Below are 13184 nucleotides of genomic sequence, written 5' to 3' on the forward strand. Positions count from 1 at the left end.
GAAATGATTCGCGATTCATGCTCCGAAGTCCCGATCTGAAACAATGATTCGCAATGCTCCGAAGTCCCGATCTGAATCAATGATTCACGATGCTCCGAAGTCCCAATCTGAATCAAATGATTCGCAATAAATGCTCCGAAGTCCCGATCTGAATCAATGATTCACGATGCTCCGAAGTCCCGATCTGAATCAATGATTCACGATGCTCCGAAGTCCCGATCTGAATCAATGATTCACGATGTTCCGAAGTCCCGATCTGAATCAAATGATTTGCGATCGGCCTATGTCAAGTGTTGCTAACTTTTGCAACATTATTTTAAGACACTTAATTTCAGCAAGTCAAAAAGCGTCATATAAGCTCTTACCTTACATTATCAGAAGTTTTCCGTCTTCCTTTCGATGTCATTAGTTTGATTCGTGCTGATAAATTATTCATGTAAACATCAGATTCATCCGCGCGAATCGCGGAAGCCTAAGCGCAACCCACGTGACGACCAAAACAATCTTCCTCCGCGAGTTACTTGTAGTTTTACGCATAGGTTTTACGCATCAACTGAGGAATAAATGGAAATTAACATATCTTATTAGTTATAAAAATTTAAATAAAACAGACAGAAACATAAGGGTTTAATCACATTTTTACTTGTGACATAACACCAGACTTAAAATATAAGTACAGGCATTAAATATGAACATTAGGATTCTTTTTCTTGTGCTTAAATTTCTTTTTTAGTCCTTTGCCTCTCTTAGCCATAGGATCTGCCATCTCTCCTTTGAACGATGAAGCTGGTGTTTGTTTCTTGCCAGGATTCGTCTTAAAGTTCTTATCTCTGACGTCTTGCTTTGACCCTTTGACTCCTGAAGGTCGTCCTGGAGGGGTTTTCTTCACTTTTTCCTTCTTCACCGATCGCTTCACCCTGATGTTTCGATCTAGTAATTTGGAGCTGTTGAGTTTCAGTGCCAGCATCACCGAATCTGGGCTCTGAAGCAGAAGGAAAAGTTTCAGTGGGTTTTACAACATTTGCATACTTTATTAAATACTATGTATGAAATCATTTAACATGAATTGGAACCCTGTAAAGCCTGACATATAAATGTTTATTTTTTTAAATGGGACAATTCTTTTTTTTTTTTTTTTACAATGGCGCTTTAGTGCCAGGTTGAAAAAAAAAAAAATCCTAAAATTACAAGATTAAAGTCGAAATATGACGAGAATAATGATGAAATATTACGCGAATAAAGTTTAAATATTACGCGAATAAAGTCGAAATATTACATGAATAAAGTCGAAATGTTACGCGAAATAAAGTCTAAATATTACAAGAATAAAGACAAAAAAAATTAGCTTTAGTGCCATGTTGAAAAAAAATCTAAGATTACAAGATTAAAGTCGAAATATTACAAGAATAATGTTGAAATATTATGCAAATAAAGTTGAAATATTATGCGAACAAAGTCGAAATGTTTCGAGAATAAAGTCTACGTAAAAGGTCAAAAAACTGACCCTTAGGTCACATATATGACACATACCTCGAACAGGACGTATCCGAAGCCCTTCCCCATCCCAGACTCTCGATCTCGCACCAAACGCACAGCCTCCACATTCCCACAATCCTCGAAGTGTTCACGCAACGGTCGCTCCGTTATATCTGCCAAACAAAGTGTGCATAAGAGAAACTGTGGCGTCACAGTAGATACAGAGATTTCCGAACACCGTGACTCACCGTACGGTAAATTCCCCACAAATATGGACCTCTTATGATCATGCTGTGGAAAACAAAAATATTGATTATATAAACGCATTCCAAATCAGCTGAATTATGTTAACAACATTATTAATGACTTACTCCACTGTGCTGAGAGACACGGTCTACTCGGATATGAAACCCCGGCTGAATCTCCTGCCCATTCCTGCACGAGAAATAAAAAATAATAAAACATTACAATAATCCACAGCACTCCAGTCCATCAGTGAACATCTGGAGATGACAAAAGATGAAACACATCCAGCATTAAGACGTTTCAAATACATAGTCTATAATCCATAATATCACTTCCTCCAGTGAAAAAGTGTTCTGGTCTGAATCAGGAGAGAAATCTGCACAGATCAAGCAGCGTTTAAACAGCTCTAAACAAATCTGTGAGAGACAACAGCAGATGCACTTTTTCACTGGAGGAAGTGTTATTATGGATTATAGACTCTATGTGTTTGAGTTAAAATCATCTTAATGCTGGATGTGTTTCATCTTTTGTCTTCTCCAGATGTTCACTGATGGACTGGAGTGCTGTGGATTATTGTGATGTTTTTAAACTCTCGTTCTGACGGCACCCATCCACTCCAATGATAAGCAATGCTACATATCTCCAATCCTGATGAAGAATCACAACCGTGTACCATTTCAGAGCGCCGGCTGCTGTTTCCTCCTCTTTGAAGACGATGTAAGCGTTAATATTCTGTTTTTTGGGATGAACTTTCCTCCTAGAAATGGAAAGACAAGCTCAGTAGATTAATAACAATGAATCTCATCAGACTCTTCAATATTTGGACGCTACACTCACTGGATAGCTGCCACTTTAAGGGACATAGTTGGGTCTTCTTGCACCTGCAAAACACTTCCATTAAAGCTCAAACTAGCGATCCGACAATTAATTAAGATAATGAGTCGAGCAGAAGACGCACCACTGAACGGAAGCGGACCGACTCGATGGCTCCAGCTCGCTTGAACAGAGACAAAAGCATCTGCAGAACAAAACACAACACACTAGTCTTCAGTGGAACCGTCAGGGAAGATTCACGATTGCTCTTAAAGTTGTGTGTTTTAACTGAAGCACCTTCTTGGTGCAGCTGGGAGGCAGATTTCCCACAAACACCGTTCGTTTCAATTTGATACGCTCCTCTGCCATGTTCTTTACGGTCCTTCTGTGTTTGACGGGCCGCTCCTCTTCTGTCGTTTCATCGGTGCGCTTGAGTTTGACTTTCTTTAGACTTGTTTGTCCTTCATCATCTGCATTCTGTAGAGCGCTCTCTCTGTGGATAGCAACATCTCGATTTCATTTTCAGTTGATTACCTCATTTTTTTAAATCACTAAAATGCATGAATTAATTTAAACAATTTAAATATTTTTACATTTATTATTTCAGAATGAGATAAGGTCCGATATACAGAAATAATAAAAATAATAATAATAAAAAAATGTAAAAAGAGAATGATAAAAAAATAAAACACTTATATGCATATATATTTAAATTTCATTATTTGCACTATTATGCAATTATTTTTCCTAAATTAGATTCTAAAAAAAATAATATTTGCACTGTATTTTATGTATAATAATTCTAATATTTTTCAAAATTTTTAAATAATTAAACTTGCAAGTTCCCCGTTTAATTGTTGTGATTTTTTAAAATGATTATTTTACTGCTTTTAATTACCATTGTAAAATGGTAATATGCTAAATTAAATTAAATATGCTAAATTAAATATGCTAACATGCAAAGATATGCTACATAAACTTGCCTGCCTAAAATTACAAAAAAAAAAAATATATATATATATATATTATGAACTGACTTATATGCTAACTAATCATTCAGCGCAATTTATGATTTAATTAAAAATAATACACACATCGTTTTGTTTTGCAAGCAAGCTTTACTTTACATATACTAAAGCTGAACATAAGTGCTCAGAAATTGTACTCTTTAAACATACTTCCATGAGGTTTTATTAACTTCCACTGTTTGATTGAAGTCAAGAAAGAAGGCTTTAGTAGCAGGTTTCCGTCACTGTGAGGACACACAGATCTGTCTGATCCAGTCTCAGAAGTGTGTTTCAGAGCTGAATCACTGACCTGTCCTGTAGCTTCTTCTCACCCGCCGAGAGCGTCTTTGGAGTCTTTTTCGATTTCTGTTTCTGAACGTGCCCCTGACCTTTGACATCAGTGCTATCAGACGGTGTGACTTTAGATTCAGTCTGATGAGAAGACACACGGAAGAACCAGCATTAGGACCAAAACAAACACACACTCATGTTTCTCATCTGATAGATGTACCTTCGGTGCAGGAATGAAGACTAAAGCATCTGCAGATGATGCGGAGGAGAATAAAGATGATAAAGCTCCAGTTTGCTGTTTTTCTGGGAACAGGCTGCTGGACACCTGACCGACCGTGTAATCTCCAGCATCTCCGTCATCTCCACTATCATCAACAACAACAACAACAACACAGATCAGACACCAGAAAAATAACATCTGCCTCCCACAATACACTAACAAAAAAAGGACTATGCTGATACCATGTTATTTTGGATTTTAGGATGATATTGCAATGTTATTCATTGAAGAACCTTTCAGTAACATCCATATTCTTTGGTAACTGTATACACACACACACATTCTCAAATGCCATGTACATTATTTGGCAAATAAATGTATGTGTAGACAAACACACACAAACACACACACACACACTTGTATATGTAGATACAAACACACGTATATGTAGATACACACACCCACACGTATATCTAGATATACGTGTGTGTGTGTGTGTATCTAGATATACGCGTGTGTGTGTGTGTGTGTGTATCTAGATACACACACACACACACACACACACACACACACACACACACGTATATCTAGATATACACACACACAAACACGTATATCTACACACACACACACACACACACACACACACACACACACACACACACACCGCTTAGCAGCTTTCAACCATCTGATGTTTATTTTGTAACATGTTGTAGATTATATTATCGATGAAGACTAACCTCTTTACAGACTGCTTCTTCTTCATGATGTCACTCAGAACGCGTGTCTGTGTAATGATCTGTCAGATATTTAAGAAATGTCCACGCGCTGAACGCTGAAACTTCGCACGCAAACACGTTTACTAAGCTCACACGCGTGTGCGCAGAGTTCACTAGCCCCCTGGAACCCACAAATACTGATCATCGGTTCCTGACGCGGAATCATTCTCATTCGAGAGACTCGCCTCGATAAACATATCACAAAACACGGGTTTAAATATAAAAAGAGGGTTTACGGATTGTTTCATCACTCATTTGAATGAAACACGCGTAATATCTCGCGTAATAATAGCAGCGCTCCTGAGGACGCAGTTTGTTTCTCATCGGCGCGGGACCTCATGACGTCACTTCCTGTTGCCGGTTCTGTAGGTATGAATGATGCAGGAACATTTCATTCTGTTATTAAATTATTCCGTTTATAATTCACTGTTCTTCTTGTCTCTGCGTATAGAGAATGTTATAAAGATTATGTAATATATAGAAACACGAGCCTGTCATTGCATACGTCGCTCGCATATATATGTAACGTAAATGTAATGGGTTTATTTAAAAATGTGATTTAATTTCCATATTACGCTTTTCTACTCTATATGTGTATTTTTGTATGCTTGTGTATCTTTCTTTATTTTTTTCCCTATGTAATTCTTTCATATGTGTTATAATAGTGATTTCCCTGTACATCTATGTCATTTTATGTTCTGCAGTCAATTTTATATGATATGAGTTCCAATATTATTACAATTTAATCGTTTTATGTCGTTTTACTATTTTCCAAGGTCTGTTAGTATAGTAATATATGTTACATTTGGTTCCATGATCGTGATGTGTAAAAAGCTGTTTAGATTTAGATTTCTCTGGTTTCCTCCGTGATTGATACAGATCATCATCATCATCAGATGATGAAGGCTCAGGAGGTGTTGGAGGATGCTGTGGGCAGACGGGTGAGCTGTGATGGAGAGAGAGGAACTGTCTGTTATGTTGGTCCAGTTCTTCCCACCACAGGTCAGTCATTTAGCTTTAAACACTATATTTTCAAAAGTATTGGCACCCCCTTCTAAAGAACTGGTTTGACTGATTTAGTCGTTTCCATGAGTACAAATATTAATGTTTCAGCCTATAATGATATTCTAGGGAGTTATGTGCTTCTAATTTTATAGCAACGGTAGTATTCTAACAATGCATTTGTGTCTAAGGCAAGGTTCAGAAAGAAATTATTGATTGAGTCAGTGTGGAACATCTTGACTGGTCTGTTGTGACTTTATATAAAGACATTGAGTCAAAAACTCATCAGGAAACACCAATGACTTGTATATACACTATATGGACAAAAGTATTGGAACAGAATTATTCCTTCTTTAGAACAGAAAAAGGCACTTCCAAAACAAAGATGGAAACATAATTCATGCATTTAATAACTGTATTTCCATTTCTGTTACAACAGTTTGGATGTTTTTAAAATGAATTCACCCATACAGTATGTAAGTTATTGGTGTTTGCTAATGAGCTCAAAGTCTGCATTTAAATTGACAGCAGACCAGTAAAGTTCTTCCACACTGACTCAAACTCAATCAATCATTTGTTTAGACACAGAGGCATTTTTAGAATAGAATAGGGTTTTGTCCAATCTGTTGCTATTAAATTAAAAAGCACAGTTCCCTAGAATATCATCATATGCTTAAACATTAAGATTTGACTTAGTCATCAATGACTAAAGTCATCAAACTTGTTTATTAGAAGTGGGTGCCAACACTTTTGGCAATATAGTGTATGAGGTTTGGTTCTGTTCATAATCGGTTTGATGTCTGCAGGACTGTGGTTGGGAGTGGAGTGGGATGATCCAGAGAGAGGAAAACACGACGGGAGTCATGAAGGAGTGCGATACTTCACCTGCAGGTGCTCATCAGCAACCGAACAGTTACAATCAGTGATATACATTTTAAATGGGAGGTTGATTGCGATTTCACTTTTAGCTGTTTGAGCATAAACAACATCTGCAAAGTTGCGGCGCTAAACGTTCAAAGCAAACAGAGATATCTTTTAAAATTATGGCAGTTTAATGCCTACAGAAACAGCTGGTAGGGACTACAACGAGTTGCTTCCTGGGTTCGTGACATTAAACAAACACCGAAATATAGATAAACCCTGCCCCCGGGAACATGCGGCAAAGGGGGCGGGGCCATGCTGCACTGCTTTAGAGAAGAGGACGAGTTGTTGCTATGCCGTCTTGGAGTGAATGCATGAAAAAAAACATTCATATATGAATGTGATTCTGTCTTCTAACGACTAATGCATTTACAAGCTAAACAATCAATGTTCTAAAGCAGCGGTTTAGCCAATCACTACACACTGAGCCAGCTAATCAATCAGAGCCCATCGCTTATTTCTGAGGGAGGGGCTTCATAAAAGCAGGAACTTATCGGCATGTTTATCAGAGAAGGGTGTAGAATAAAGGTAAACTAGATAAAAAGGTTTATCAAGACAAACTTCATGTTTGCTTGAGAAAGCCTAGTCTGAAACTTTAAAGCAGTTGTTAAAGTTAGAAATATTAGATAGATTAGATTCTAGCATGATAACCATGTTGCTAGCAAGATTAGCATATGATTAGCATGTTGATAACATGTCTAGCATGATTATCATGCTACTAACATGTTGCTAGCATGATTAGCAAGTGACTAGCATGTCACTACCATGATTAACAAGTTGCTAGCATGTCGCTGACATGTTTCTAGCCTTATTAACATGTTGCTAGCATGTTTCTAGTATTATTAGCATGCTATTAGCATGTTTCTAGCATGATAAGCATGCTACTAGCATGTCACTAGCATGATTAGCAAGTTGCTAGCATGTCGTTGGCATGTTTCTAGAATGATTAGCATGGTACTAGCATGTTCCTAGCATGATAAGCATGTTGCTTGCATGTTTACTGTATTTTCCGAACTATAAGTTGCACTTTTTTTCATAGTTTGGCAGGTCCTGCGACTTATAGTCAGGTGCGACTTATTTGTCAAAATGAATTTGACATGTTCCAAGAGAGGTGAACCAAGAGAAAACATCACCTTTGCAGCTGCGAGAGGGCACTCTATGCATTTTAATGCGTCTTAATGTTTTAGCGTCTTCTCAATATTTTCTCTGTTTTAGCGTCTTCCCAATGTTTTCTCAATGTTTTCTCTTGGTTCTTGGTTCTAAATAAATGCAACTTATAGTCCAGTGCGACTTATATATGTTTTTTTCCTCGTCATGACGTATTTCTGGACTGATGCGACTTATACTTAGGTGTGACTTATAGTCTGAGAAATACGGTAATAAGTTACTAGCATGACGCTAGCCTGATTAGCATACTACTAGCATGTCGCTGGCATGTTTCTAGCATGATTAATAAGTTACTAGCATGTGGCTAGCATGATTAGCATGCTGCTAGCATGTTGTTAGTATGATTAGCTTGCTAACATGATTAGCTTGTCGCTAGGATAGATAGATTAGAAATATTAGATGAGTTTGAATGGATTAGAAATAGTACATAGAAGGGAAGCTTGATTAAGGCCCCGTTTACACTTGTGCGTTTTCGTTTCAAAGTGGCGTTCTAGAATGAAAACGATCTTCGTCTACACTGGCGTTTCCGCTGCGTTTCAGAAACGATCTCCATTTACACTACACAACCTGAAACTAATGTCATGTGACCATTCATGCAGGTACAGCCATAGATATGGATAGTTAGATTCCCTATTATTTAGATCGCGGACGCATCTACGTGCTTGACAACAATGTGCACGAGTTATTGTTTACACAGTCATCAAGGATACGCAGAGCGAATGTGGTTAGCCACGCCATCGTTTTCAAAAGTCTCCGTTTTGGTTTGTTTACACTGAAACGCAACCCCAGAGTTTTCAAACTAAAACTGGCTCTCCGCGGTTTTTCAAAAGTCTCCATTTTCGAGGTTCGTAGTGTAAACAATAGGCGTAACCGTAGCAAACATTATGCATTTTTAAAAATGAAAACGCATTTGTGTAAACGGGGCCTTAGTCTAACGGGCTTCAGTTTGTGTAAATTTGAATTTTGAATGTTGGCGTTTGAATAGTCTTGGCTCATCTGAACATTACGTCAATGCAAGTCAATGGGATTTTTATAAATTAAAATAAATAAATTTATGCATTTAGCAGATGCTTTTATCCAGAGGGACTTACAATGCATTCATGCTAACATTTTTTACCTAACGTGTTCCCTGGGAATCGAACGCACAACCTTATGCGCTGCTAATGCAATGCTCTACCACTGAGCCACAGCACCATTTTTATGAAATGTAATCTTCAGTCTTATGGAAACCATAAGTCGGATCAGTCTGAAAAGATATAGCACACTAAGTCAGATCAGTTTGAAGAGCTGGGCTGAGTTCGGTGGTGCTAGCTTGAAAGCTCTAGGAAGAGTAGCGTTCAGCAATTTAGTCAAATGATATTAAGCTTAAGCAGCCGATCAGTAGGTTGGCTTTCTCAAGTTTTCTGTTAAACAAAGCATTAACACATGTTAGACTGCACCCCATAAACACAATCAGGCCTAGAAAAAAAGTGGACCATCTCTTTAACAAAGCTTGTCTGTGTTCTCCATCAGACACCCGACGGGCGGCTCGTTCGTTCGGCCCAAGAAGGCCAGCTTCGGTGTGGATTACGTGACGGCTCTGAAGCTGCGATACGAGGTGGAGCTACAGGAGGTTATCGGAGAAGAGCTGAAGATCTCCAGCAAAACCGTGATGATGGTCGGCTTTGAGGACATCAAGCAGAAACAGAGGTGATGTTTGATCTGGATTCATTTTTACAACACTGTATACCACTTAAAAAATTGGGATCAGTAAGATTTGTAATGGTTTTTTTTTTTTTAAAGAAGTCTGCTCATCAAGACTGCGTTTATTTGCTTAAAAATACTGTAAAATTGTGATATATTATTGCAATTTAAAATACTGGTTTTGTATTTTAATATACTTTTAAGAATAATTTATTTCTGTGATGCAGCGCTGAATTTACAGCATCATTACTCCAGTCTTCACTGTCACATGATCTTCAGAAATCAGTCTTATATACTGATTTATTATCGGTGCTGGAAACTGTTGTTTTTTTATGAATAAAGAACAGCATCCATTCTTTAAAAGCAGAAATCATTTCTAACAGTGTAAGTTTATACTGTTTTTTTTTTTTTTTTAAGTATCACAGGTTCCAAAGAATAATATTAAGCAGCTCAACTGTTTCCAACATTGATAATAAATCAGTATATTAAAAATGATTTCTGAAGGATCATGTGACACTAATAATGTATAATGATGCTGAAAATTCAGCTTTCCAACACAGACATAAATTCTATTTTAAAATATATCAAAATAGAAACCCGTTATTTTACATTTCAATAATATTTCACAATATTACGGTTTGTTTCTGTATTTTAGATTAAATTAAATGCAGCCTTGATGAGCAGAAGAAACTTATTTAAAAGTCCCAAACTTTTGTAAATGTGTATTTTGGATGTTTTCTTTCCACTATTCTGACATATAATGGAAGCAAAAACTCAAAATTGACCAATGCATGAAAAAAGTGTCTTAATGCACATCTAGTTGTATTATTAGGGACTCGGGAGGCTTTTCCAGAATCTCAATCGTGTGTTCTTGTGCTCTCGAAGGCTGGAGAACCTGACAGAAGTCGGTCTGAGGAGATGCGAGGTGTCTGGTCCAGGTGCAGAGAACGAGATCAGAAACACCACACCACGTATCCTTCAGAAACACATCACTGATGTTCTCAAACAGGAAGTGTGTGAAGCTTCTTTAACAGTCTCTCTCAGTGGCTCAGTCTCTGGATCTTTCTGGAAACCTGCTGAGCTCATGGGAGGTGGTGGCGGCGATCACCGAGCAGCTGGAGTCTCTGAGGGAGCTACAGCTCAGGTGAGGCTGTCTGAACACACCTGACATTATTTCATTCCCTTCTGAGGTCTGCTTGTGGGGTTTAAACACTGAGAATCCCGTTTCAAAATCTCTACGTAGTCAAAACAGATTGAGCATCTCCAGTGAGCCGAGCCATTTAAGCCACGCCTTCTCCTGTCTGAGGCTGCTGTCACTCAACAGCTGCGCGCTCACCTGGACTCAGGTCAGATATATAAGCTTATATGTTGTTTTGCTTTGTGCTTATTCTCTAGTGCACTGAATTATATCATATTTAACAGTGCGTACTTATACATACACATACTTACACATGAATATTTTTTAATAAATGTTCTTATGCTCACCAAAGCTGCATATATTTAATAAAGAATACACTAAAAACAGTAATATTGTGAAAATTTTATTTCATAATAATTGTAATATTATTTTACAGTATTATTGCAAAAATACAGCAAAACAGTAATATTGTGAAATCCTTAAATAGTTCACAACATTGCTATTTTAACTGTATTTATACAGTAATATTGTGAAATACTTAAAAATAATTCACAACATTGCTATTTTTACTGTATTTATAGAATAATATTGTGGAATACTTAAAAATACTTCACAACATTGCTATTTTTACTGTATTTATAGAGTAATATTGTTAAATACTTAAAAAATACTTCACAACATTGCTATTTTTACTGTATAGAGTAATATTGTTAAATACTTAAAAATAGTTCACAACATTGCTATTTTAACTGTATTTATACAGTAATATTGTGAAATACTTAAAAATAATTCACAACATTGCTATTTTTACTGTATTTATAGAATAATATTGTGGAATACTTACAAATAATTCACAACATTGCTATTTTTTTACTGTATAGAGTAATATTGTGAAATACTTAAAAATAGTTCACAACATTGCTATTTTAACTGTATTTATACAGTAATATTGTGAAATACTTAAAAATAATTCACAACATTGCTATTTTTACTGTATTTATAGAATAATATTGTGGAATACTTAAAAATACTTCACAACATTGCTATTTTTACTGTATTTATAGAGTAATATTGTTAAATACTTAAAAAATACTTCACAACATTGCTATTTTTACTGTATAGAGTAATATTGTTAAATACTTAAAAATAGTTCACAACATGGCTATTTTTACTGTATTTATAGAGTTATGTTGTGGAATATTTAAAAATACTTCACAACATTGCTATTTTTACTGTATTTATAGAGTAATAATGTGGAATACTTAAAAATACTTCACAACATTGCTATTTTTACTGTATTTATAGAGTAATATTGTGAAATACTTAAAAATACTTCACAACATTGATATTTTTACTGTATTTATAGAGTAATATTGTGAAATACTTAAAAATAGTTCACAACATTGCTATTTTTACTGTATTTATAGAGTAATAATGTGGAATACTTAAAAATACTTCACAACATTGCTATTTGTACTGTATTTATAGAGTAATATTGTGAAATACTTAAAAATACTTCACAACATTGCTATTTTTACTGTATTTATAGAGTAATATTGTGGAATACTTATTAAAGTAATAAATAATTATATAGTTGTTATTATTATTACTAATTGAACATAAATAGTCATAGAAATGAATTATGATAAATTAATAAAATAGTATTAACAAATTAAATTATTTAATTATTCACTATTTACTTAAATGTAATTATATTACTGTAAAAATACAGTAAAAATTGTAATAATATTTTACAGTATTATTGTACAAATACAGCAAAACAGTAATATTGTGAAATCCTTATTAAAGGAATAAATAATTATATAGTTATTATTATTATTACTAATTGAACATTAATAGTCATATGAATCATGATAAATTAATAAAATAGTATTAACAAATAAAATAATTTAATTATTCACTATTTATTTAAATGTAATTATATTACTGTAAAAATACAGTGAAAATTGTAATATTGTGAAATGTTTTAATTAATAATTCATCAGTTGAATACATTGTAATAATATTTCGCAATATCAATGTAAAAATATATTAAAAACAGTAATATGGTGAAACATTTAAAATTATAATTAAATTAATAATAATTCATTAACTAATAAAATGCTAATAATTTTAAATATTACTTTAAGGATAAAGTAAAAACAGTAAAATATTTAAAATGGTTAATAATATGAATTATTACAATATTACTGTAAGAATAAAGTAAACCGTAGTATTATGAGATATTTAAAACTTATTAAAATTATAATTAAATAATAATTCATTAACTAATCAAAATTTAATATTTATAATATTACTGTAAGAATGCTGTAAAACAGTAGTATTGTGAGATATTTAAAACTTAATATTAATAAATTTTTTATATTTCACAACATTTATGTAAAAATACACGTGTTAAATAAAAAACATTGTTTTGAATT

At 34.7% G+C, this 13184-nt stretch overlaps 2 protein-coding genes across 2 annotated transcripts in view; one reads left to right on the forward strand and one right to left on the reverse strand.

Annotated features, from left to right (window-relative positions):
- Positions 1-620: 620 nt before the first annotated feature.
- On the reverse strand, positions 621-4951 carry rbm34 (RNA binding motif protein 34). The gene is made up of 11 exons (XM_059537309.1): positions 4794-4951; positions 4054-4198; positions 3853-3974; positions 2833-3028; positions 2681-2740; positions 2560-2603; positions 2396-2479; positions 1848-1911; positions 1725-1767; positions 1531-1649; positions 621-982 (listed from the first exon to the last, which is right to left on the reverse strand). Exons 1-11 carry the CDS (start codon positions 4817-4819, stop codon positions 683-685), a joined length of 1203 nt encoding a protein of 400 aa, XP_059393292.1. The 5' UTR covers positions 4820-4951; the 3' UTR covers positions 621-682.
- Positions 4952-5001: 50 nt separating this feature from the next.
- The window catches only part of tbce (tubulin folding cofactor E), a 12521-nt gene continuing 4338 nt past the window's right edge, over positions 5002-13184 (forward strand). The window contains exons 1-7 of the mRNA XM_059537307.1: positions 5002-5201; positions 5712-5834; positions 6641-6725; positions 9435-9611; positions 10491-10576; positions 10650-10749; positions 10849-10951. Of these exons, the coding sequence (XP_059393290.1) occupies positions 5171-5201; positions 5712-5834; positions 6641-6725; positions 9435-9611; positions 10491-10576; positions 10650-10749; positions 10849-10951 (705 nt within the window). The 5' untranslated portion in view covers positions 5002-5170. The remainder of the gene's footprint in view (positions 5202-5711; positions 5835-6640; positions 6726-9434; positions 9612-10490; positions 10577-10649; positions 10750-10848; positions 10952-13184) is intronic.

The sequence above is a fragment of the Carassius carassius genome, chromosome 44 (genome assembly GCF_963082965.1).
Source record: "Carassius carassius chromosome 44, fCarCar2.1, whole genome shotgun sequence".
In the NCBI taxonomy this organism is placed as follows: domain Eukaryota; kingdom Metazoa; phylum Chordata; class Actinopteri; order Cypriniformes; family Cyprinidae; genus Carassius; species Carassius carassius.

Coding starts and splice junctions, on each gene's coding strand:
- rbm34 (XM_059537309.1), bottom strand. CDS start 4,819: ATGAAGAAGAAGCAGTCTGTAAAGAG. Junction 1,768..1,847: donor GTGTCTCTCAGCACAGTGGA/GTAAGTCATTAA, acceptor TGTTTTCCACAG/CATGATCATAAGAGGTCCAT. Junction 983..1,530: donor TCGGATACGTCCTGTTCGAG/GTATGTGTCATA, acceptor CTTCTGCTTCAG/AGCCCAGATTCGGTGATGCT.